Source organism: Fringilla coelebs (assembly GCF_963513975.1).
Source record: "Fringilla coelebs genome assembly, chromosome: 5".
In the NCBI taxonomy this organism is placed as follows: Eukaryota; Metazoa; Chordata; class Aves; order Passeriformes; family Fringillidae; genus Fringilla; species Fringilla coelebs.
In genome coordinates, this window is record NC_140033.1 from 57,654,787 (window position 1) to 57,681,650 (window position 26,864).

At 40.5% G+C, this 26,864-nt stretch overlaps 1 protein-coding gene across 3 annotated transcripts in view; it reads left to right on the forward strand.

The window, feature by feature from the left end:
• ITPR2 (inositol 1,4,5-trisphosphate receptor type 2) overlaps positions 1 to 26,864 on the forward strand; it is a 243,028-nt gene that overhangs the window by 31,886 nt on the left and 184,278 nt on the right. Inside the window, exons 3-11 of one of the 3 annotated variants that reach the window (XM_084205579.1) lie at positions 4,237 to 4,352; positions 4,782 to 4,886; positions 5,460 to 5,546; positions 6,229 to 6,387; positions 10,218 to 10,316; positions 11,459 to 11,542; positions 12,376 to 12,522; positions 13,750 to 13,845; positions 25,593 to 25,637. In XM_084205579.1, the coding sequence (XP_084061705.1) occupies positions 4,237 to 4,352; positions 4,782 to 4,886; positions 5,460 to 5,546; positions 6,229 to 6,387; positions 10,218 to 10,316; positions 11,459 to 11,542; positions 12,376 to 12,522; positions 13,750 to 13,845; positions 25,593 to 25,637 (938 nt within the window). The remainder of the gene's footprint in view (positions 1 to 4,236; positions 4,353 to 4,781; positions 4,887 to 5,459; positions 5,547 to 6,228; positions 6,388 to 10,217; positions 10,317 to 11,458; positions 11,543 to 12,375; positions 12,523 to 13,749; positions 13,846 to 25,592; positions 25,638 to 26,864) is intronic. The other 2 variants (XM_084205580.1, XM_084205581.1) reach the window with 2 other exon arrangements.

Here is a 26,864-nt window from a genome sequence, read left to right on the forward strand (position 1 = left end):
ACATGAAAAGGAAGACTTAGGCATGAATGATTAATTGCATGATTAGACATAAGCAACTGAAAATAACATCTAAGAGCAGGATGAGTAGGGCCTCTTCACTAATAGGAACTGCTGTCTGTATGGTTTACAATGTTTTTTATCACTGATAGCCAAACTGGCGTTGATTTGAGGTTAGAGCATGACCTGGGAGTCAAAGAAGTATGAGAAAAACATGTTTCTAACAAGATGTTTAGATTTCAAGTACTGACTCTGAAAATTAATATCAGAGAGGACTGAGTTTGCTCTTTTTTGGTAATATTTTATCAACCCTTTCCCCAGTGGGAGGGACAAAAAAGAAGGATTGTGGTTTTGACTTGTATCTCCCCTACAGGGTTCACTCAGAGATCAACTCAAGGTACTGAGCTGTTGGCCTGAACTGAAAGCCTATGTAAAGAGGTGCCTCAAAATAGCAGTTTCATTTTTGCTATGTGTTTACTTTCTTTTTTTTTTTTGAGTGGGTGGTTGCTATTCTGGTTGTTTCAGAACATCCTGCGGTGTGGAGCGTTGTTAAGCTAAGGAATGGTTGCTTCTCATTTTGTGTCCATATGAAGAAGCTGTGCTCCCCATTCCTCCCCCAGTCACACTGGGATGCACCTGGAGTGGCTCTGTGTTCACCAAGGTGCACATCCAGATTTGCATCAGTGCAGAGGAGGGTGGAATTTGGTCCCACATGTGTTTCCTGAAGCCTGGTGAAAAAACCCCACAGAACATTCACTGTATTGCGTTGAAGGGACTGATCAAACCAGGTGCTTCATCTCCTAATTCCAGCTGAAGCTGGTGAGGTCCAAAGCACTGAGTGTGGTGATGGAGATGCTTACTGTGCTGCAGGGCTGGGTTCACAGAGGCTGGCAAGAACAGTGTGTGCCAGGAATTGTGTACCTCAGCAGAAAAGCCACCTCATGAGCCACACAACTGCAGGTTTCCTTAGTCTGGGACCCTAAACACACTCCAGCTTGATGCTCCTATATCCAGTGGGAAACACTTCCAGCTTCCAAGGTGTAAAATGCACAGATGAGACCTGCTTGTTGATCAAGGAAAAGGAGCACGAGTCTCATTCCTATTTTAAATGTAAAATGACTTAAGTTTTGAAACTAGTCTAAACTTTTTTAACTTGTAACTTTCTTAACTTGTAAACTTTCTGTAACTTGTATTGCTTTGATTTCTTGAGGCTTCTGCAGTGAAAATGATGCTGGTTCCTAAATACCCTCCTTTGCCTTTTAGGCTTTAGTCAGATCTAAGGTTTTTCTGACATTGTTCTTTTTTCTTCTCTCCATTCCATTACCTTTCTCTGCACTCTCTCCTTTCTTCCTCCCACCCTTTCCTCTTCCATCTGCCATTTTTCTTTTTACTTACCCTCTACATAATTTTGGTTTATCCTTTTTATTTTATTCTTGTTTCTTCCAGGTCCATAATTGCTTTAATTTCCTTCTCTTTCTTGTTGTCCTGCCTAGGAAACTTCATTGCCCCACTCCTTGCTGCTTCACATTTTTCCCTTTTCATTTTCACAGTAGTTATTTTTTACCTTTTTGTCCATTTCCCCCCCCCAAAACAGGTAGATTTGTACACAGGGTGATTTTATAGCCCTGTCACTTCCACTTACCCATTCCTCTAGTTTTAGTAAAGCCATGTGATAATTTCTGCAAACCAAAGAAATCTTCCATGATGGGCAAGAGTTGAATTTCTAACACTTAAAAAACCCAAGGGAGGGCAGGGAGAGAAAGCATCTGACAAATATTGTTCTAAAACATCTTCATTCAATATCAGGAAATATTTAAAGGGCATAATAGGAGTTATTTTCCTTTTCAGACTTCCTGAGTGAAGGTGCTATTTGCTTACCTTTGATATTCCCTCCTTAAATGTTTCTCTTCCTGAGGACTAATTATGTAAAACTTCATAAAGTAATGGATTGGGAATTAGGACTACCTGGGAATGTCTGGAGAAGTCAGAAGAGACATTCTGTCTCATGAGTGGGTTGCTAGACTGACCTCCAGGAGGGAATGGCTTTTTGATCTGCTGTGTGGTGGAAAGTTGCTTTATAATTTTATGCCTCAGTTTCTCTTTATTTTTTCCTGTTTATTTGAACTGTAGCATCTCTAGGGCAGGCACTGTTCCACCTCCTTACAATGTTTAGGATCATGAAGCTTGAATTTGCATGGTTTTGTTACTTTAATTTAAAAAAAGGCAAAAAAAAACCAACCGAAAAATGGTGAGATGACCTGGTTTCAATGCATCTGGAATCCCAAAAAATAAAAAAGGAAAAAAAGCTTGTCTGGGAACAAATAATATGATTTTTTAAGTCTATAAATTGAGGGAAATACAACTGAAGTAATACTGATTTGGAAAAGGTCCTCTACAGAGTGGTAGCACCATAGCACCATGCTCTGAGACTGTGCAGGAGGATGGGAAGCACTGTGTTTACTCAAAGTAGCAGGATGTGTGGGGAGTAACTGAGAAATGAAGACTGGTCCTATAAAAAGAAGGTATTGTTACTTCAGAGAAATAAATGCTTCATGAAACCTTCTGAGAAGGCATGTTAATTATAGATTGTGACAGAAAATAATAGCAGACTTTTGTCTTATGAGCTGAAATCCTGATACTTCAGGTAAAATATCCTGTAATATGCACTACAATTTAATGGCACACAACACTTTGGGGTTTTTTTTCACCTCCTTGGTTTCCAGATTATTGTTAAAGTTACCTGGGAGTTCTGTACTCTAGGTTGTGTGATATAATTCCCATTATAAATGTTAAATGAGAGCAAACACCTTTGCAGAGTGGCTGGGTTTGCTTTGATGAGGATCTGTGGGACATTTTCCTTGGAACAGCAGCTCAGGGCTGTGATGGGGGGTAAATCCATGAGCACTTTGGGTCAGTGCCAAGGAAGGTTCTGCCACTGGGGGCAATTTTGTATGGACAAACTTTGCTGCTTGAATAGGGGCTGGGTCAGTCTCATCCAGTGCTTGGCCATCTGTGACTGAAATATGGAGGGCTCATAGTTGGGGACAGACCTTCCTTTGGCATCCTCAGACTGCAGCCCCTGCTGGGGAAGAGTTTCACCCTACAACACCCAGTCCTGAGTGTCCCTACTACTCCCACAGCAGAACTCTTCCCTGTTCCTGCCTGTTAATAAGTGTGCGTGTGAAAGGACAATTACCAACATTTGCTATGTGAAATGTCTGTCAAGTCTTGCTGCTTTTAGAGCAGTTGATGATTGCGACTGTGCGAGACTAGATGTTGTTTATCATTCTAAAAGTAACTGGCTGTAGATGAATCATGAGCCTCTATTTCCAGTTTATTTGACTGCCAGTGGTCAAAACCCCTTAAGTCAGGGAATTTTACAAAATTCAGTCTCTTGCCAATTAACATTAACGTTCAGTTATTGATTACAGTTTTGGGAAATGAAGATGACCACTTGAACCCCTTGCCTTCCTTCCAGACATCTCTCCCCTTCTTTGATATGCAGCCCCCTCACTCCACATGGGGAGGTGGTTTGGATGGGATGAGGGTTAGTGAATTGATATTTTCCTTCCTTTGCTGCTTATTTCTTATTCAGCATCTCAGCATTGGCTGCAATCTCCTCCCTCTTCTCCTCATCCTTTTCTCTCATTTGCACAGCCACCCTGCTCAGGTGGCTCCTCTCTCCTCACCTGCTTTTTTCCTGATTTGTTGGACAGTGGTGATTGTTCAGCTTGTGCCACTTTGATTAAAAAACCCTAACGGTAAAAACAACTCAGTGAAGGCACAGGGACCCAAACTCTGTGTGGACCTGTGTGGTGGCTGGCTGCTGAATGCCCCTGCCACCCTTGGATTCAGCAGTGCCAGCAGGAGCTGGGCAGGCCAGGTGTGTGGCATACAGACAGCAGGACCCCTCTTCCAAGGCTTCACGTGCCTTCAAACAGTGCATCTGTGAAGTTGGGGTGCTAATAAAGCAGCAGGCAGATATGGCAGGATCACAGCCTGGGGCTCTTACAGAGATTGCACAAAATGGGAACCTGTGAGGCTTTAAAGGTTTAGGTTCGACTCTAATGTCGTGCCACCCTGTTTCTGGTATCATTGCCACCAAGCTGACTTGGTGCCTGTGTTTAAACACTGGTATCTGGACGTTTCTGGACAAGAAAACCTAACCAACACATACTTACAAATGAAGGAAATGTCTTTCAGCATGACTCAGGAGTATTTCTTTCAATCTTTCCCCAGACTGCCTTTTCAAGGTGTGTCCTATGAACAGATATTCAGCCCAGAAGCAATACTGGAAAGCCAAGCAAGCCAAACAAGGAAACCATACTGAAGCAGCGCTGCTGAAGAAACTTCAAGTAAGAGACATCTGTATTTGTAATCTTATCTCAATCTGCAGGCTGTAGAATTACAATAGCACCAGAAAGAATAATAACAAGTGCCTTGGGAACCACTGTGATGGGTATTATTATGCCACCATAGCAACTCAATATTCTCCTTAGCTTTCCTACCTCCTGACTGGCATTTATAGCCCCTGACCTGGTGTTTATCTTACTTTTGGTTGGGGGTTTTGTCTTTGCTGTAAGCAAGGTAGTGCTTTCAGAAATTTTATAATGTAAAAATGGATTTAAAAACAGGATGGAGCCCTGGTTTAAATAATGCTGGAAATCCTTACCATGAATTAGGCAGAAGAGTGGACAAAGATATGTCCTCAATGCTTTAGCCAGGGAATTCCTCACTTGTCCTTGCCTTCAGTCCAAGTGATTCTTTCGTGAACCTTTTTGCAGTCTTTATTTTGTCTCAAATACAGTGTGGATGGAACAACTCATTTGTATCTGAAAAACAACAGGCCTGATGTGGTAACTGAATGCATGAGATTAAGTGAAAACAAGGTCCTGTCAAACCTGGATGACAGTGTTGTGGGCAGTGGGGAAGTCACTGGTGCTTCCAGTTAAAAACAGCGAGGAAGGCACGTGGTGTTGTGGCCAGAGTTACACAGCAATTAGTGCTGGGAGTGGAGAGTTTGCTCTGTGGCTGTGTTTGACCCAGTCTATTGTGTTTAATTTTAATGTTGCCTATTGTGAGCTAATGTTTTTGTTTTGTTGTAAAGTCTATGTGTTTATGTACAATTAAACCCCAACAAGTAAAAGGAGTGGTGACAGGGAGAAGCTAATCATAGACCCCTTTTTATCCTCTATAGGATGAAATAAAGCCCCTGGAATTACTTTTTGGACTTGGAAAATTTTAAAATAGCATGCATCTCAGGTGTGACCCATAAATTGTGACAGGGTCCCAATTTTGGGTAATAAAAAAGTCAGAATCAGCATCAGGATTTGGGTGCTAATAGTTCCAGTGCAGTAATGCTTGTAGGCTGCAGGATTTAAATATGGTGCCATTTCCATTCTGCACTGTGTGTTTCAGGTACTTTTTTTGTAGAGTCTAAAGAAATAGTAATTCTCTTGCAGCATGCAGCAGAACTGGAACAAAAGCAGAATGAAAGCGAGAACAGAAAGCTGTTGGGTGAAATTGTAAAATACAGCAACGTCATCCAGGTAAACATATTGAAATCCATCTGCCTTCTCAGGGTTGGAAAGGAAACTTGTTTTATTTCAAGGTTACAGTGAAAATTAACTATCTACCTGCTATAATCTGGATTGTCAAGGATCAGGTAAACAGAACTTGGTGAAGTTTACAATATTGTGCTTTTTCTGCCTGTTTCAAAGCCTAACAGAAGTGCTGCATATTCCTGTTTAAATAATATGTCATAATAAAAAGTCTATATATATTTCTTGGTGCTGCAGTTTAGAATCTGAATGTAAATATGTGTCTTTTATTGTCAAGAGTTATTTCAAAATCATGCTAGAGAGGTGCGGTGCAGCTCCTTTTAAATCATTGAAGTAATCTGTATCTCATGACATATAAATGAGACAGGAGCTAAGTTCTTAAGTGCAGTACAACTTTTCTGTAATGGATGTAATTCCTGAAGGGAACACTGCAATGGACACTTGCCCTGCTGTAAGATTGATCCCTGACACATTTCTCACAATCTGAGACAGATCATCTGTTTTCCTAAACTGTAGCATACTTTGATAACTGCCTTCTAGTAATATTTTGTATTTATATTTATTACAGAAAATCTCTGCAGTGTGAAAGCCTGTGCCTCCTCTTTTGACTGGAGGGAGAAAAAGCAACTAAAAGCTGTACTTTTTTAAAAAAATTCTGTTTTGTTCCCAGCTACTGCACATAAAAAGTAACAAATACCTCACAGTCAACAAGAGATTGCCAGCTCTGCTAGAGAAGAACGCTATGCGGGTGTCCCTGGATGCTGCAGGCAATGAGGGCTCCTGGTTCTATATCCAGCCCTTCTGGAAACTGAGGAGTGAAGGTGACAATGTAAGTGGAAATACTGAATGTATTGAGAAGGAGAAGGGAAAAGAATTCCAGGAGGGATAGTTTCTTCACTGCTGGCCTGTTTCATAATGGCTTCAGTTCAGGAAAGAAGAAATTAGAAGAGTAATTGGGGCTTTACCTTTCATGCGTAACTGGAAAGTGTTACTAAATTATATGGTCTGGAATCTCTTGTGTTGCCACATTCAAGTCTCTCTGTTGGGGCTTCTTTGCTAAGTCTACCTGTTGAATGCAGATTTACAAAGCTGACAAGAAATCGTAGTTTATGCTAGAATCTTATGTTTTTAAAAGGTTTTGGGTTTTTTTAAATTTTGTGGCAACATTTTTTTCAAGGGGTCAGTAGAGAGTGTCTCTAGCAGCTTTCTTTAAATCTGTATTCCCTTCTGATGTGAAAATGGTATCTCTGATTGGAACTGGGTAGAATAGTCTGGAAAGCCTTTTCTGGGTTGGTTTCAGCTGGAGTCTTGCATATTGATGAGAGGAAGAATGCACAGGAGAGCTCTTTGCTGCAGATCTGAGAGCTATGCTGTGAGATCACAACTCCCTTCTTCATTCTGTGGCTTGGTTAAGTGCCCAATGTGGAGAATTCAGATCTGCCTCTGGGAAGGCCACATGATGATGAACTTGTGTGGTTTTATATTGTAGACCTGGCTGGGGAAGTTTGGCTGCTTTCCCCTGTGCATAATCAGGGAAAGCCTTCTTAGGATTGTAGAAGGGAATGCCTCTTTTTTGTGTATTTTCTCTCATTAATTTTGTGGTTACCCAGCCCTTGGGACGCTCTCCAGGATGATGAGTGTGGCTGCTTGCAACTCCTTTTGCAATCTGCTGTGGAGAGGAGAAGGGTTGCATTCCCAGCTCCTGGTCAAATATCCCTAGAGTCAGAGTCTTTCCCTGCTCCACGTGATGATCAAAAGGGTATTTGAAAATCCTCCTTTTTTTCAAAGCCCGTTGCAGAGAAATAGAGCAAATATAGCCCTCAGGGGGGCCTCTGCATGGCTTTTCAGCTGAGGAAAACAAATGTGGCTCAAATATTAGCCTGGTATTTCTTTTCCTTCTTTGGAGAGGAAAAGGGTGACTTCTTGTTTTGGCTTAATTTCTTGGAATAACATCAGTTGAGCATCTTTTTAAATTTCTCATGCCTGGAAAATAAGTATGTATGTCATGCTCTCCAGAGAGAGGACCTGGCATTCCCACCTGTCATCTGCAAAGCCAGGGTGAGCCCTTACAGCTGAGAGCAGCAGAACCATCCTTGGCCTTCAAAGTCATCCTCAGTACTACAGAGATTTTGGTTCAGTGTTCCACTGTTGTGCACACATGAGGGTTTGGAAGCAGGCTTGCTGATCTACAAAGACTGCAGATCAGTGCGGTGGTGGCAGTGCCATCCCATGCCACAGACCCCTTTCCCAGCCCGTTCCCGTGGGGATTTCTCTGGTGGGGATTTATCTGACAGGCTCTGAGCCGCGAGGGCTGTGTGGCAAACTGCCTTATTCCTAACTCAATGGACTGCCTTATTCCTAACTCATCCTTTGGAATGGCCTGCTGCTCATGTTCTGTTTCCAGGTTGACTTTCAGAGCTGGCAACTTGTCATTGTAATTTACAAAGGGAAGCCATTTCTTGTTTCTACTAGGCCCAAAAGGATTTGGCAATTTTCTTTGCAAATTTCCAGCGATAAACATTAGTGCTCTGGTAGCTCTCTCTGCTTTTGTGCATTTCTACTTCTTCAACAGATACTCAAACCAGACTGCTGTTTCACAGAGGACAGGAGTAGCAAGTGGTGGGGGAAGTCCTCATTTTTCTCTCACAGATGGAGGGAGGCTTCAGCCTTTTACCCACTGCTTCCTTTTCAGTTACTCTCAGACATAGAAACTTTTCAATTCATGGAGTTAGCTTGGTATATCAGGCACCTACTCTGTTTAGAAACTTTGAGATTTTTTAAAATTATATTTCTGTGCTATAATGAGGAAGTTCCCTAGAAAACATGTTTTAGAAAGTCTTTTAAGCAAGAGAAGTGAATATTGAATTACTTCTTGGATGGCTGCTACTGTGCCAGGTAATGCAGGCAAGGTATGCCATATGTCCTAAAAGAAAAGGAATCTGATACTGGAAGTCGTGTGTGACTCTTCTGGTAAGTGATCAGAGCTTTTTAGCCTTGTGAAATGTATTAGAACTTTGTTTTCTGAAAGAAGGTTAGCTTAATTTCATTAGCAACTGATTAATTTTGCAAGTCAATGAAAGTAATTAAAGAATATGACTGAAAATTTACAGTTATTGACATAACTACAGTATTTTCTGCAGACTTTATTAAGTCTTCATCCTTTTTAAAGCTGCTTTTCAATGGAAGATAGGAGTGATTAAGGCTAGAACTGGTTCCAGATAGACTGAACAATGAAATATGCCTTGATAGCAGGAATGGTACTGTGTGGATTACACTGCAGTTATTTTCAGTTTTAGTGGTTTTTGGTTTTGTTTTTCTTTTAAATAAGATGCTTAATGATGTGCTCTCTTACTGATTTAGTTGTGATAGTCCTGGTGTACATGCAACAATTTTGAAGTCCTGATTCCACTTTGCAGGATGCAAACCTGGTGTTATTTTGGTTAATGAATTGTCTGGTCATAACTTCTTAAAACAGGCTGTAAGTAATGTCTGTGTGAAGCATGGCATGCAGGAATGTATTGCATAAGAAATGTGTCCTATAGTCATTATTTTGATTCTGTTAGTGAACTTGTTCCCATGCCTTGGATCAAGTAGGATTTCTTTGTGTGATCTGAGCATGGTGACACTGTCTTATGCTACTGTTTATTTTAGCTGTGTTGATAAAGAACAGGCAAACCTTCCTTTTCACCTCTGCAATAAGGGGGCCAAATTCACCTGCATTGAAGTTGCACAAGGCTGAACTGGGCTCAGCTTTTTCATAGGAAATGTGCTGATCAATGCAGAAAGTGTTTTTATTTATTTGTCTTCCAAAAGAAAGCATGGCTTGTGCAGCATTTCATGTAGTAAAAAATCACATGTAGCCACTTGTATTCATGTCTGTGTGCTCAAAATTGCTGTGAATAACATAAGCAAATCAGGACCCAGTGGGTGGATTGATATTTTTTCATTATTTATTTTTTCCCCCTTCCAGGCATGAATAGAATTCTCCATATGCATGTCTCAAGAAGCTTTTAGGTTAAAGAAAGTTTTGTATATTGTAAAGAATTGCAAGGGCATGGGAATTTGCTTGCAGGGAGCCAGCCAGGAATTCCTCTTGTAGAGGGAAGGTCTTTCAGCTGTTGTACTTGCTGCCTGTGCTGAGCTCAAACACCACTTAGGGAGCAACAGCAGAGGGGATGGAGTGTGTTCACCTCTTTCTGCACTTCCAGTGATTTCTGTGCCTTTCTAGGTTGCAGTTGAGCAGTCTGAATCAGAGAGCTACTGAGCCTGTTGGGACATTTGCCAGCAGATGGTCCACAGAGCTGGGGGCTCATGATTGCTCTCTAAGCTTTCTCTGGGATAAAGAGAACTTAGTGTAACTTTTGGATGAACTGAGCTGCTCCTGGAATTTGTAGATTCAGATTTATTTCATGGTCTGGAGTTTCTGCTGAACCAGGGGACATGCTTATTGGGAATGCAAGGGTTGATTAGTTGTAAATCTTGAACCCAAGTGATTGCAGATTGTGGGAGAATAGACCTGCTGTGTGAATTGGCTGCAAATAAATTCACCAAGTGCCACTCCTAGAGCATGCATTTGAGTCATTTTCCAAATATGCTGCATTACTTTATTTTATTGGATAACTACTTAGGTCTAAATTGCATTTTATTTCTGGCTTCCAGGTTGTGGTGGGAGATAAAGTTGTTCTCATGCCAGTCAATGCAGGACAGCCTCTGCACGCCAGCAACATTGAGCTTCTGGACAACCCTGGCTGCAAAGAGGTGAGTTCAGGAGGGCAGGAGGGGTAACTGCTAATATCAGATGGTTATAGAAAGGCTGAGGGAATTGGGATTGGTCAGCCTGGAGGAGAGAAGGCTTTGGAGTGACCTCACTGTGGCCTTGAGAGCCCACAGGAAGGACTGAGACTCTTGACAAGGGCCTGGAGTGACAGGGCAAGGGAGAATGGCTTCACACTGGCAGAGAGAAGGTTTAGGTTGGATATGAGGAAGAAATTGTGCCCTGTGAGGGTGGTGAGGCCCTGGCACAGTGTTGTAGGCACACAGTTTGTGGTAATTGGGAGTGGGACTGTGGCTACAGCTGCACAGGACAGCGGAACAGCATTGAAGGCAATGGGACATGGAGTGCCCAGGTGTGCTGACCAACCACCACAGGGAACAGAGGGCACACAGCAGCAATGCATGTAAGGTGAAGAGTGTAAAAGGTTGTACTGTAGAACAATAAAGGCCTGCAGATGCTTGAAGCCTTCTTTGGTGTCCCTTGTGCCTCCACCATCCTTCTGGCAGCACAGGGTGTCCAGAGCAGCTGTGGCTGCCCCTGGATCCCTGGCAGTGTCCAAGGCCAGGCTGGATGGGGCTCTGAGCAAGTTGGGATAGTGGAAGGTGTCCCTGCCCATGGCAGTGGCTTGGAATGGGATGATCTTTACATCCCTTCCAACTCAGGCCATTCTGAGATACGTTGTGCTTTACTGGTAACCAGAACCCACCATGAGCCCACAGTGGACTCCAAGCCAGCCTTAAAAACTGGTTCCAGCTTAGCCTCAAAAACCCAAGATGAAATATTCTTGCTGCAGTGCTAACTCTGTGAGGTTTCCTTGAGTTTCTCAAACTCTGAGGTAAGAGTAAATCCTCACTCAGTATCACTTTGGGGTGTTCTTGGTAGGCTGTCAGCAGACAGAGCATCATTTCCCCACCCAGTCTTCTCCAACATCACAATCATTAACACTTGAGAGCTTCAGGACCAGTGTTAAGAACTGTACAGTAGCTGTAGCTACATACAGAACTGTATGTAGCTAAGCCATATCCCCTGCCATCCTAGATGTGGCGTGGTCTTTCAGAAAAATGGAATGTCTCACACAAAAAGCCCATCCCCATATACTATAATTGGATTTTTTTCTTCTCTAAAGGTAAATGCTGTCAACTGTAACACAAGCTGGAAAATAACTTTGTTCATGAAATTCAGTAGTTATCGAGATGATGTACTGAAAGGAGTAAGTATGATTTTTAAAATGTTTTTTGAATCCAAAAAGTCTTACTGTATTTGGCTGTAGAGAAATACTACCTCTGAATAAAAGAAGAAATAAGGACTTTATGGAGATGTTCCAAGTAACTGTAACAATAACTGTAATAAGACAATGTAGTTTTACCTGCTGAGGTACTGCAGTTTCATGCCTGTAGATTAATCTCTGAGATAATTTACATTTTCATTTTAGAGATAAGCTTAATTTGGCCTCACATGTACCTTAATAAATCATTATCAATGGCTATTTTTTCAATAGGTGTCAAGGTACCAGCAGTTTTTGAGGAAAAATTTGAAAGGGAAAACGGTATCTTTGTGTAGACCCATTTAAGGATAGTGTTTCAAGTCTTGGAGAGAGGCAGGAGGAAACAAAAATGATTCCAGCAGAAGAAATAAAGAGGGGGCGTTGGTGTTGATTGCAGAGTAGAAGTGATAAGATAATAGAACGTCAGAAAAATCTCTTCACTTCCCTTAAATAGTAAGAGAGATTAGAAACAAAAAAATCAATTTAGTAAAGTTAACTAAAATTAAAAATCACCTTCAGGTTAATTTTTGCCCACTGTCCATTGTGGTGCTTTCCCAAAAGGCCATGGGTCTCCTGCAGGACTGAATTACCCCATCTCATTTCCAGACTTAGTGCTAAGCCTGAATGCTCTTCACTTGGTCCCTGCTCCAGCAATAGGAAGCTCGGAAGTATTTTCTTCCTATCAGCTCTGCTGGCATCACTGGAGCTGTTAGAAATAGAAAATGACTCTGGAGGCTTTGCCTACCACTTAACAGTGCTTCTTTTTCCTATTTCTTTAGGGAGATGTTGTGAGGCTGTTTCATGCAGAGCAAGAGAAGTTTCTGACCTGTGATGAATATGAGAAGAAACAACACATTTTCCTCCGCACTACGTTACGTCAGTCAGCCACGTCTGCAACAAGTTCTAAAGCACTGTGGGAAATAGAGGTCTTTTTTATTTCTCTTTATAAATATTTTAGGACCTGAAGGCCAGGGCTCAGTAAGAAAACTTCAGCACAACATGAGTCATTCATAGGCTCCTGATATCATCACACACCTCCCTGTAACTATTATTATTTCATGAAGCGGTTTGTGTAGGATGGACCCTGACGAGCTGCTTTATTGCTCTGTGTGTGTGGAGACAGGAGGCTTTCTTACTATATTTGCCTCCACTGAAATGAGGGAGAGTCAAATTTCAAATTCAGACTTGACGTAAATGGTGTGATTTTACCAAAGCCAATCAAAGGACACTCACCTCTCCTGAGTTTTGAGTGTTTACGTTTAACTTCAAGAGCAGTATAAAAAATGGAAATCCATGGCTGACAGGAAATCTCCCAAACATCACACAACGCATCAACATTTGTTTAAAGTAAATCTGAATAAAGGTGGTCTTGTGAATGGTGGTGATTTTGGGAAGGGAACTAGCAAACTTTTTTGTTCAACTAAGAAACATTGGAAATTGGTAGGTCTCAAATCCTTGATACTACAATAATGTAACTCCTATATACCCAAAAGTTCTTGTGTGATGGACAAACTTTGTATAGTTAGAACAGAGTCTTCAGAAAAATTGTTGATTTTTGTCTGGGTAAGGATTGTCTGGAGTAGAGTGTATTGCACCTGTTCTTATTGGAGATTTCTCCTTAAAGGAGACAGACACTGCTAGGTTTGAAGAAAGCAAATGATCTATGGCTCAGTCAAGGGATAAAAGAAATAACCTGTGATATTTCAGATGATTTGAGGATATATCACCTGAATGACAATTTTTCAGAAGCCTCTATTATTGACAAAAACAGAGCTGGTATAATTGGTAAAATAATGTAAGATGGTTTGGATTTTGCTTTTAAGTAGTGCCTAGTAGTGTAGAACAGCTCTCCTTACATTCTTGAGCTGCAGATTCACAACATGTCACTAAAAAGCAAAATTTGGCTCATCATGTTTGCAGGGAATAAATTAATGAAAGCATGGAAAGTAATAGAGTATTTCCTGGCACTTGGCAAAAAGTAAATGTAAGTAGTTGTTATCTATGGTGAGCTTCATGTAAGCACAGAATTCCTCTCTTTGGCAGGCTGTAATGATGTCATTTGTGTATTTTTATTAGGAGTGAGCTGCAGGAAATGTCAGTGACCTGAAGTATGACCTTGAGGAGCAGGATTAAAATCTGAATTCTTCTTTTAGGTTGTCCACCATGACCCTTGCCGGGGAGGGGCAGGACAGTGGAATAGCTTGTTTAGATTTAAGCATTTGGCAACTGGAAACTACTTGGCTGCAGAGGTAAGAATGCCAGTTAAACAAGTGTTTGTGTGCTGCCTAACCAAGTCCTGCTGGTTCAGAACTGCTGTAGCACACAGGTCTGCAGTGTAGATCTTCACAAAGATCCCACACTGGGCCCCTGCTGGGTCATACTGTACTGCTGCACCCAGGGCTTGCGGGGCAAGCACCACTGTTAAATATCCACCATGTTTACACTGAAAACCCGTGGGCTCATTTATCTCTCTGCTCCGGTTTGCCCTTGATTTTTGGAGTGGTGTTGTGACTGTGGATTGCTGTCATGTGAGTTCATTGTGATTATATAGGCTGCAGGGTTCTGCTATTGCACTCTTGCTTTTTGACTAAAATTTGAATTAAAAAAGTTCTGAGGAAGTCTCTGCCCCTTTTGAGGGAATGGAAGGTCCCAGAGAAGAAAGATCTTGCAACTTGTCTGGTTACTATCTGGTACTTTGTATTTAGGCAAAAGAGTATTGTGACTCCCCAAAAGAGCAGCTTAATATATTTTAAGACTCCTTAAAAATAAAATATGGCTCTTGACAAGCTGGAATACAGCAGATAATACCAAGTGTATGAAATGGTACAGTCTTGGATATTTTAATGGTTGCAAGAAGCTGTGAAGTTTTTGAGTCATATCTAATCCATATTAACACAGGTCTGTGTACAAGTTTTATCAATGGAGTTAAAAGCAGGGTTTTTTTCCCCACTGATTTAGTTAGGATTGCTTATTTTAACTTATGCTTTGAAGCATGAGTACAAAAATTTACTGCAAGAAGAAAGTTATAAATCACTATATGTTAGGGAACCCCTGAAAAAAGACTTGCTCTGGCTGGCTTGAGTTAGATTTACAGCAGTGCAACTTCTGTATGCAGACAACTCTTTAGTATTCCCAGGGTGCTGCTTTTGTGTTCCAGCTCCTGTAACAGCCTGCACTGAATTCAGAGGAAGAACAAACAGGAGCTATCAAACTTTCATTTATTTCTAATTGTGTCAAGGCCACTATCAAAACATAAACAGTGGACTGCTAATAATAGCTAATAATAGCTAATTTTCAAGAGGCAGTCAGTACTCCCACCTGAGAATGGGAGTATTTTCCTTTCTGCTTATAGTGAGGGATGCTCCCAGTAAGAAGATTTTACTAGCTGAGCTGATGGAGAGTCAGGAAAAGCATTGAGAAATCTGATGGGCTTCCTTCTTCCACCAGGGGCTCTGTCTGGGGATTTTTAGGTGAAAAATCTTCAGGTGAAGAGGTGCCATGCTGCACTGAATGTCAGACCTGAGTTTAGGTCGTTTCTACCTCTGGAAAGGAAATCCCTATCAGGCAGACTTGTAATATGCAGAATATAATTGACAACAGCAGAGTGAGAGCTGGAAGAGCTTTTGGGTTGAACAGAGGTGATCTGCTGGGACTGGAGAGCTGCGTTAGTGACTGGAGAGTTGCATTGGTGACTGTCAGGTGTAAAATGCCTCTGGTGGAGATATTAAAGGAACTGCTGTAATAAAGCCCTGTGAACTGTATTTTGCACAGTTCATGTGTCAGGCACAGCTCACCAGCCAGACAGACATGTCAAAGATTTATGAACAGGCAGGCAGACACCTTGTGTGCGTGACCTACCTTTAAATCAATTGGGCAAAGCCTACTGAGCACTTATCTGTGCTCTGGCAGCACAGGGAGATTACTCATGGTATGGATTATCAACAGCATCACACATTGCCATGACCTGATTTTGTTTAAGCCTCCTTGATAAAGGTATCTAGAGTGGAATAAAAAGTACAAACACAAGAAGAAAATTCACAAATCTTTTAAGCTTTCTGTTGTTGGCTAATGATGCAATTTCTGTCACAGTTTGAGCTGTTGTAAATCAGGATTCTTCACTGTTTATAACTGTCTTTTTTCTTACTTCATCCTCCCTTAAATCAGCTTGATGTGTGCCATGGAGGCTTCTGCAGGGCAGTCTTGCATGGGTCAAGGCTCAGACGAGGAGCAGAAGTGTCCTTCACCTGGGTGCCTCCCTTTTCTCCTCTCATGCCTTGTGTGAACAGCCTGTGCCTTCTCTTTTCCTTGGAGTCATCCTGTGCCAGATGTAACTGGTCAGTCTAGTCTGGGATTGGTGGGTCACTACTGAGCCTTGTTGTGAAGGGGTGCCCCTGTAGCTTGCTAAGGTCAGGGGATAATCTGGGGACTAAGAAAATTGAAGATGCTTGCCTCACAGAACTAAGGAAATTAAAGCTGATAAAGGTGTTTCAATACTACAGTAAGCAAATTAATTAAAAAAAAAAAGTGAGGCAATACCATTGTTCAGTAAAAAAACATAGGTGAGTACTTGTAAATCTAATTGTTATAAACTTGAGAGAGGATGCAGTCAGGATGTGTAAATCCTAAATTCCATGTTCCTTAGAAGTACAAAGTCATCCAACTTTTGTTGCCTTTCAAAGACCTCTGATATCTCTGACTTCTGACACCATCTCAAGTAGTAGTATTTCTTTTAATCCTCTTTCCACTTGGCATTATTTAGACTAATTTTAATTACTGTGCTTTGAAGTTCTTTAAGACCTACGATTACCTTAAAGCAACCTACATCCTTCTCCCAGACTTTGGGCTGAAGGTGAGCCACCCTGAAAGGCCCACTGCCAAAGGAGTCACAGTGGGAGACTCTTGGTGATTCCCCACACCTGCATTGCCTTTCCTCTGCTGCTCTGCACACCCTGGGTCACTCACAGTGTCTGTGTGCTCTCACACAAGTACTTAAGACACAGGAGAAATATACCGAAGAAAGAGTTTGAATGTTTGGTGATGAGATTTGGGACATTGGAAATTTGGATACTTGGTAATGATTTCTGACATTAGAAAAACTTAAGCCACAGGCTTAGACATTCCCAAAGAAGTGGAACCAAATACTCGGCTGAAAAAATGTAAAGAGAAATTGTCTTCTTTAGAGACAGCAGGAGTTCTGCTGTTAGTGTCATAAGGGCTTGTTTTCACCCAAAAGATCTGAACCATATCTTCAGCAGGAGATTTAGGCACTAAGCCACCAGCTAAGATCCAGGCTGCTGAGTTTCATTCTCAGAACAGAGTTTTATTCCCATCTTCACAGAGTCAGCAGTCTTTTAGAAAAAGTTCTGTTGAAGATCCTTTTTATAGCCCTGGTAACAGGAAAATGACCCAAGTTATTTTGAAGCTTTACATTTATAAAGAGAGGCTGTAAGGTTAGGTGAAAACTGGATGTTTCAAAGCAACAAAGATTTTCCCAAAAGTATTTTCAGTGCATGCAGCCCATGTAGAAGGCACCCAAAGCCATCTCTATGTGTGTGGGAGTGAGCTGGAGTTTGCTTGAATAGCTTTGCAGATGCTGCAGGTTGGGACCACACAGCTGTGCCTTTCTCATGAACACACATAACCTTTTGAATATTTTAAATTGCCAAGATAAAAGTCTCTTTGAACTGAATATCAGCTTATCAATTGTGCTGAACCAAAACATGCACTTTTAATATTGTTCTCCACATTTAAGCAGCTCCAGTTCTGTGATTTCTAAACTGGGTAATTCATACTGAAACTATTAACACTTGTTTTATGAGGCTGTTAAACTGATATGTGTGCCCACACACAAGAAATGCAGGATAAGTCTGTCATTTCATATTCAATTTCTCAGGTGTGGCTAAAATAATTACAAAATATATCTGCATCTATCAAATCACATGCTGATCTCAGATATTGCAGTAGACAATAGATAAGCCACAGTATGTTGCTTATGAAACCTCATGAGCATGTACATAATCACAGTGCAGAATTTGTAAGAAAAACATCTGTGATAATTCTCTTTTACCTAGCTGAATAGATACCTTGGCCAAAATATGGCAGTAAATCTAGTGAGGTCTTTGACACCAAATTAACTCAACTAAACTCAATGAGTTAAGGCAGGTAAAATGGCAGCCTGAATGTTCATATTCTGTGCTTCTCCAGAACTGTGGCCATAAACAATTACTGCTGTGGAAAACTTCTCTGGCTTTCTTATAGAGTTCTCCTTCCTCTCTTTGTAAGAGTGAAAGGGCAGGGTTTAAGCTGTAATCAATTACAGTAATTAAGCTGGATCAACTCTGATCAGAGTTTTGTTCTAAACTCTGTTCTTAAAATCCTGCATGAAACACCCTTCCAGCTTTAGGATTATTTTAGCACTTAATACTCTTTTGAAGGTGGGGATGATTGAATTTATTTGGGCTGAGCAGCACAGGGTTACACACACATGAGATGCAATGACAGTTAGATGAATATTATTTGAACAGGAAGTCCAGTCCAACTTGCAAGGCTGTAGTTCAGTGGTGGAGCACTGCAGTGGCAATACAGGCTTCAGAAATGTCCTTTTTCCTCAGGTATTGGATTGTGCAGACACAAGGTGCTGTTGCTGAGGTGGTGTAGGCATGGGGAAGAGGGAATAGTCTGTGCTGGAACAGGGTCACTGAGCTAAGGCACCAGAGCATGAGTGTTTTGGGTGGGACTGCTGAAGCTTTGCAGGACTGTCAGCTGATTTTCACCACACTGTGTTGTAAACCACTTGCTGAGAACTCTTGGATCAATGGCCAGTAGAAGTTACTCATATTTCTCTTGTCTGTCTTGAATAATTTCTTCCCATATTACCTCACTCTACTTTTTGGTCAAAATTGCCCCAAGCTGCCCCTTTCTTTTCAGAGAAGCCTATGTACATCATTCATTTTAAATTGAGAATTGCTGTTAAATTTTGCTTTTACAGTCTATGGTGGAGGGTTGGCACTAGAGGATTTTTAAGGTCCCTTCCAAGCCAAATCATTCTATGATTCTGTGATTAAAATATTAGCCTGCCATGTTATAGATATTATGCTATGCATTTATGCAGATGGGCAGAACCATGCCCTTCATAGTAAATTTAAGCCTGTTGTAATAATCATTTGGTTGGGATCATGGTGGAGATAGCTGAGTACATACTCAAGCTAATATTGAGAGAAAATAATCCTCTCCTGCCTTCTGAATAGTAAAGATTGTCACAAGAATCCCACAAGAATGGAAAACAAAGCATTTAATGAGATTTTAAGAAAGATTACATAATTGTATGGGTAATAGTATACTCAGCATTAGCTAAGATAAAAGAAATGTAAAAGGCAAATCAGTTCTTAAACTTGAGGCTATAAACCAGGATTAAACTCCTGGTGCCCTGAAGAAACTGTCTCTGTAGTTTTATGGACTTTTCTTCCACTTCCTTAAACTGTTGGAAAATGGAGTCCTGCATAGGATGTTTTATTAAGGATTTGAGATTGATTATTTGAAGTCCATAATTTAGGCCTTTTGTTATCCACTTGTTGGAAATTGGACTACTGATAGAGATGGTTTTTATTTAGGAAGCAACAACAGAACCACAGCTTGCCAGTGTAATTTTATTTTCTTTTTTGTTTGACATGGAAACAAATCTTTGCAGAAGGACTTGTTCGTGCCCTGGTCATGCAGAGAGGGAGAACAGTGTTCAATGCTCTGTGGTTCCTTTTGCCTTCAGAAGAGTGAGGCAAGTAACAAATAAAATGAGATAAAAATGGCCTTGTATAACTGAGATGTGAGCTACGTTTTGCTCAGGAACAGTTTGTAAGCCAGAGAAGATGCCAGGAGATGGCAGCATCTACCAAGGCCTTCACACATCTCCTCACAGATTTCATTCCTTGGAACTGTGGGACCTCCTCACCTGGAGATTGCTCCAAATCCTTCCCTTCGGGCTGTTTTTTCCCAGTGTTTCTTCATTAAATTTTGGCACAGCATTCTGATTATTTTCTGTCTGTTTGGCTCTGTGATTAAAGGTTCTCATAAGAAAAAGGGTTTGCCAAGGTGACAAGGGTGAACTCAGCACTGGAAGCCTTATTTCAGTTTTTCTGTCTCATAGGAGTGTGGGTTTGTTTTAAAGCTCTATAAGGAGTGAAGGATAATTTACAGCTATGCATGAAGAGATGGAAGAGATCCAGAGGAGGAGGATGGATTACTGATTTACAGAGCCAGCCTGACCTGTTCTGCAGCCTTGGATATGGCTTTTTAAAGTGACAGATCTAGATGTCCTTTTAACAAAATCCAGAACTAGATTTCTCCAAGGTTTTTAAAATCTTGAGAATGTGGCTAAATTTCTTGACCTGACTTGTCTTGACTTTGGTGGAATCTGTCAGTGTGCAAATACCTTCATAAATCTGGGTCTCAGAGGAAAGTTTTTTCCCCCAGCCAGCTCATTTGCAATTGTGATCTGTGAGAGTGTTCAGCTCTTTCAATCCTGCCTGAAGCTGGCTGCATTTGGGGCCATGTTTGTACCTATACAAGCTTTAGCAGTGAGGAAGTACAAAGATGTTAATACAGCATTTTTTGTCATTTAGTCATTACAAGGCTTAATTATATTACTAAAAATACATCTTGCATTTTTATGTCTTCCAAAACACCAAATGTGAACACGTGATCTGTCCTTAGGTGCATTATTTTTGTTTATTTTTTCCAGATCACTTGGGAAGCTTTTATTCAATTGTATTTGTGCCTCTTTGTGATGCTTGGTGGAGGTTTCCAAGATTTCCCTTCTTTGTTTTTTATTGTTTTTAGGATTTTGTGTGCGTATGGTTTTCAGTTTTTTTTTAACAGTAGAAACGTCAGTCATGTCTAATTCAATCATCCCTAGATACTCCTGTGAGGACCACTGAAAGACATAATGGGGTATTAATATTTAGAACATCGCTCTTGAAGAGATGAGGATGCTTTCTTTTATATAACACAGGTTGACACAGAGCTGCTGAAGCTCAGAGTAAGGTTATGGCCCAGAATCCAAGTTACACTTAAGCATCTCTTAGACATTTTTCTTTCTTTTGACTTCCTCTGTAGAATGGGATATGGCTGAGTGGGGCTGAGCACTGGTGTCAGGTTCTCTGCCCTTGATCCCCGTAGAAGAAATGAAATTTCCCAGTTACCACTCATAGCATGGAGCTACTCCATCTTATGCTGCTTGTGTGAGACCTTTAAATCTGTGCTGACTTAGGCATGGCAAAATGCTGGCCTGCCATTGCTTACACAGCAGCTGGAAATGCCATCAAGATGATCTTTCTTCTGGTAATGAGGGTGAAAAATCAGGACAGGAAGGTGTTGGAGCTGCTTCTCATTTCTGTTTTTCACTAGCAGGGGGCCTGAAGCAGACAAAAAGGTTCAGCTTTCCCAGTGCTCCCTGGAAACTTGTCTGATCTGCTAAGACATGGCTCATGAGGAAAAGACAATCCTGAAAGAAATGGCCTTTTAAGAGTTTTAAACTTTCCTTGCATGATGATTATCAGGAGCTCTGTGCTGATGCTGAGGAGGGGTTGAATGGAGTTTATCGAGGTAGAGCTGTAGCCAGTCTTTGTCTGGCAAGTTAATAAGATGGCAAAAGTCCTTTGAATGCCACTGAAAGTCTTTGAAATTGTGCAAAAGTCCTTTGGATTTATCGAAAGCTAATCAGTATGACATTAACAAAGAACAAAGCAAGCCTAATGAAGATGAAAGATTTTGAAAAGTGGATTATTTTTCTTTTGTCCTGGCTTTTCTTCCCTGAAACGCTTGCCCTTGTTGGCTGGGTAACAGGCTGTGTGTTAACAGGCTGGTTATCAAATGAAATGGGGACTGTTTGAGTGTGTTGAATTAGATCCTTTTATGCTTTGTCTGTCAGGGTTTCCTTCATAAATGCAGGTTTTAACCAAGTCATTAAAATGCTCATTTAGCTGAAATTTGGCAATCTAATTCTTCCCCTGACAAGATGCTTTAAATATCCTTTACCTAGTCAACAAAATTTGATTAAAATCAGCATGGCTGTTTCTTTCCCCAAACTCCTCTCTCTCCTTCTTAATTGAGTGTCCAAAAATAGCCTGTTTGGGTACTTTCCATGCATTTCTTCAAGAAAACAACGTTCAGTAGAAATGTGGAGTTGCCAACTTCTTGGATTGTAAAGGATATCTAACTCTGTGAAGATGCAAAAGTAAAATTAAAGCCAGGAATAACCTGTGAGATGATCTGGACAACAGTAGAACCCCAGGAAATGATGCACTGTAGACTTGTGAGGTTTCAAAACTTTAAGGTACAACTTTGAGTAGCTTTAATCAGTAGAGATGACAGAGCCTGGAACTTCTGGTGCTCAATCCAGTGGAATCCCTCAGGATTAGCAGGTCACTGGCATTCTCTGAGCACCAAATACCAGAAGTAGTGCACAAACACACAGAGATGAAAGTTACCTTCCTGCCAGGCAGACTTTGCAGATTTTGTAAAGTCACTAAGTGAAAATTCAGCAATGATATTTCTTGCCTGCCATGTGGTTTTAACCAGAAATAAAGACTTTGTCTATACCTCAGTTTTCCATGTGTAAAAACTGTCTTCTATTATGAGTTTGTCATATATACTTTCTCCTGGGGCCCTTCTGCTGCTCCCACAGGGTGAGGATGCTGATATATGTGTGCATTCAGACATCTAATCTTTTCACATAGCACTGTGTACCAAGGTTGAGCCTGAAATATGTCCAAGAGACACCAATTTTTATATTCAGGAGGACTATCTACAGCACTGACTCCTGAGCCTGAGCACCTTCAGGCTCTCTCAGATACCCTGTGTGGATCACAATTTGGGAATTTGGCTTCTTGCAGAGGAGTGCAACTAAATTCTATTTAAATGTAGATTTAAAAGAAGGTATGGCTTTCTCTGAAGTTGCAAATCTGTCTCTAAACTCCAGAATGAGAAATGTAAATGAGAAACTCTCTTTGTGGTAAATTTTTCTTTCCCATTCATGGAAGGGTAAAAAATGACTGTACCTGAGTTTGTTGAAAAACAAGCAGCAGAGGATTAGGATTTCTGGATTATTCTTTACTGGAAAAAAAGCTGATGGAGATATACTGCAAAGAAAAAAAAACCAAACCCAAACCAACATATAATGAAACTATTACAATAATAATTTATACAATTACATTTGTTTAAGTTCTGCAGTTTGTAATTCTTCTCGTTCTTGGTGCATATTGGCTGCATGCACCTTCTAGTGGCATTTTGCAGGAATATTCACTGCTGTATTTCAGGTACAATTCAGTAAATTGAAATTTCAAGACCTCCAATGACACAAAAAAGCATGAGCTTTATTGAGGCCTATTTTAGCATAGCATTCTTACTTTCTAAACACCTGCAGAAAATTTTACTTGATTTCATTAGTAGCAAGATAAAAATATTAATGTTGCTCTTTTCAAGGCTTCTTTTGTTTTGGCAATTTATTGAAGAATGTGGAAGTGATCTTACATAAATCAGAAAAGCAATAGGTTTTGAAGTGCTGAGGCTGTCGTTGTGTCCTTAGGTCATTCAGGGCTGGGACATTGAAAGGGAATCAGAACAGGTGTAATATGACACACAACACTAGATGATTTATGCCCCTTCTATCTGGAGAATGTAGCATGGGATAATAGCTACTGGTCTGTTTTTTAGAAACCCTCAGCACCAACAATCTCAGTTGAAATGAAAATGAAAGTGGCAACTGCTGACCAGAGCTGAAAATGGGGCCATGGATGTCAGCCTGAAAACTGAGTTCCATTGCGTTTATTAATGTCAGCATCTCAAAACTTTCTCTAAACAATGTCTTTTTGGGTTTATTCTTTCTGTAGCAGCAGGGCAAGAAAAAGCATCATCAAGGATGTACTTGATTTCTCTGTACCTGAGCCTTCTGTCTCCATCACCCTCAGTCCCCAAGTCACCTGTTTTGGAAATTTGAGGGCAGTCAGTTCAGTCCTTTTTCGAGAAGGAAGTGTCAAGGGAGGGAGATTCTCCTAATTCCTCCTGTTACTGTTATAAATATCTATATATATTTTAATCACCATTATGTTGAAAGCAAGTAGCTGAAGGATATCAGAATTCAGTTCATACTGGCTAGACAACTCTATTCACTTGAGTCCTTCAATAAAAACCTGTAGGATCAAGTCCTCAGTGCAAAGTTCTCTGTCCTGGCTCTAGTGACGAACCTGAGATGACCCAGACTTGCTTGCTTGCAACCAGCAATATCTGAAGGTAGCATAGAAATTCAGCCTTCCTGTACCTTCTCTGCACCTTTGCTGGAAGCCACAGTGCATGGCTGGGACTGAGGGGCACTGCCTGCTAATTGTGTCTCTTTTTGAGACACAATCGTGAGACCAAAGGCAGAGAGCTCAGCTTGGCTGCTAAAATTGGGACACCAGGGTTATTTTAAGGTGTCAGGTGAACAAATGTCATACTGAAAGAACTGTGGAAACTTAAGAAGGAACCAAAACTATGTGAAGGCATATGTGTATAAATTCTAATTTTTTGGTGTTCATCTCTCATTCCTGTTGCTGTATAGCAGTAGCAAGAGGCACTTGGAGTTGGGAGACTGTGACAATGTCAGGGAGGAGCAAAATGGACTATTTGAGATAGGTGTCAGCACAGGGAAGAAAGCAGGGTCTCTAAATTAGATTTGTAGGGGTAACACAGTGGCTAAGGCAAAAAACAAAATGGAGATAGAATAAACCCTTGGTCATTTCTGTGTTAAGTTGTGACACATAGGGAAGGTATTTTCAGCCATTTGACAAAGATTTGAAAGTTTGTCTCCTTTTTTCAGGCTTCTGTTGTAGAGAGGAGTGGGCATTTTGAGGGGTTAAAGAGATAAAAATTATTATTTTTTAATAAAAGTGTTATCATAACAAAATATCTTCACGACAGTTGTCTGTGTAATATTAGATGTATGATAACGTGATATTGAGAAGTTCCACTGGGACTCATGCATCTTGCCCTGTGCAATTCTCTTCTGACTCTTCCACACTGGTAATGCCAAATTCAAGCCAAGAAAATGACAGTATGCATCTCTAAGATGTATACACGCTGTAATTGCCTAAGAACAAAATTGTCTTTTATAACTTACAATCTTACTTCAGCATTTTCAGCATATCCTATGTCAGGGAATATTGTTAAATATTGACACAAAATTGTTTCTTCGTGTAAATCAAATCTTGAAAGGTTTCATGTGCAGCTAGTGAGTGGGTGTGTATGCTTTTGTTTATTTGTGAATATGTCTGCCTACATAATCCCTCATTTTATAGGCTACATATTTACCTTGTCAAAAGTATGATATTAAGCAGCTTTCAAATAGTAATACTTAAAATTTATTATTGTATAGCGTCTTTCATCCAAGCTTCTCATAGTACTTTATTATTAATTAATGCTTGATAATTCTGATAGGACATAGAAAATATTATCCCCTTTAATAATGGTTAAACAGAACTACAGTGTAATGAAATAATTTTCTCTAGTGGCATTGTCACTCCTGTTTCAAAGATGTGTTAGTTCTGAGTTCACTGTCTTCTACTGTAAAATCTCAGTAGACATAGGGAATGTTATTTTTTTATCTCAGTCTATCTGCCCAGGGTCAATCCTGGAACTGATTGCGTCTGCATGTGTGTGGGTGACTGTAACTGGCTGCATTTAGAATAGTAACTGTGCTTTCTTCATCATCCTTTTTGGGTTTGGTTATTTGAGATTCCTCTTGAGTTAACAAGCTTGATTGCAAGATGCTCTTTCTAGAGGTGAGGACATAACCAGCTAAGTCAGCCAGGAATTGAAGCAGTAAATCTTTAACTCTCACACTGCTTCTAAAACTCCACTCTCCTTTTGCAGGGTGGAAACATAACAGAAAACTGAACCAAACCCTCTCCCCCAGTTATGAAATGTCTGAAAGCTATCGAGATAGTATTTGACTTCTTTTCTTTTCCAGCTTAACCCACACTACCCAGAAGGTAATAATGAAGGAAAAGCTTTGGTAAGTGGAATTTATATGTTGCATATAATCTGGGGAATGCTGTGTCCTTAACCCAGCACATCCTGACATATGGAAACTCTTCATAGCTTTCCTTTTCCTTATGTGTTCCAGCTGCTGGGATTGTTTTCCATATCCTTTGTAAGGTAGGATGCATCTCAGAACTGGCAATTCAGAAAGTTTTCCCTCACTCTGAGGCAAATGATAAGAAACTTATTCAAATTCTGCATCAAAGTGGCATTAGTTGAAGTTGTTGTGCTTGTTGTCTGACTGCAGATATAAAATGTATTAGTTCTTCTCAGCTCAGATGTGTTATTTCCTGGCAACAGCCTTTGCCTGGTACAGCTTCAACAGCATTTTAGCTAATTCTGACTAATGAGGCCAGACATGGAGATTATAGTGTGTGAAGGAAGTGGAGTTGGGGGAAGTCTCCTTGGGGGAGTCTTATTGTTACTAAGTCAACAAATATTCCCAAAAAGAATAATTCCTCCATCAAATTCATGAGATTGCCTTGAAAAGGATGAGATCTTCTTCAAAAAAATTCAATTTAATTTCTTTCTGCTTGCCTTCCGGCTTTTGTTCTTTAAGAGGACACATTTTCAAGTTTTTCTCTGCACAGGGAAGAAATTTTTGATTTTTCATGACAAGAAACCCAAGATTCTTACATAATTACATGCCTTGAGGACTCCAATTTTAATAAAAATGAAGCCTTTCATAGGAGTTGGCTACATTGGTTTTCCATCTTCCCTAATATTTGGCATTAGTGGTGATATTGCAATAACAGCTAAGCTGTCCAGAGAAATGAGAATTCTCTCCTATGAAAGTACAGAAGTTCCACCAGTTGTTTCTCTTTTGTATTGGAATGAAAATTGAGGCCTTTGAAGCTTTGGAATGGAAATCAAGATCAGTTTTAGAATTCTGCAGTGAGTAGGTGTTAGGCCCTTGTCACTGAGGAGCCAATCCTATTGTACCACAACATACTTATTTATGGTGTAAGTTTTCCCTCTGTAGCCATTCCAGTTCATCTAAATAGTTAAATATTCCCTGGACTGGATAATGACAATGGCACAAATGTAATCTAAGCATGGATGTTAAAGGTGGCTTCACTATCAGTTTGGCTTATTCTTCCTGGGTATTGGTTTCAGCTAAAACCCCAGAGCAGCTAAACCACATTAGAGAAATACTTCCAATAAAAAAGTAATGAAAGCTGATGGATGATTAAAGCTGATA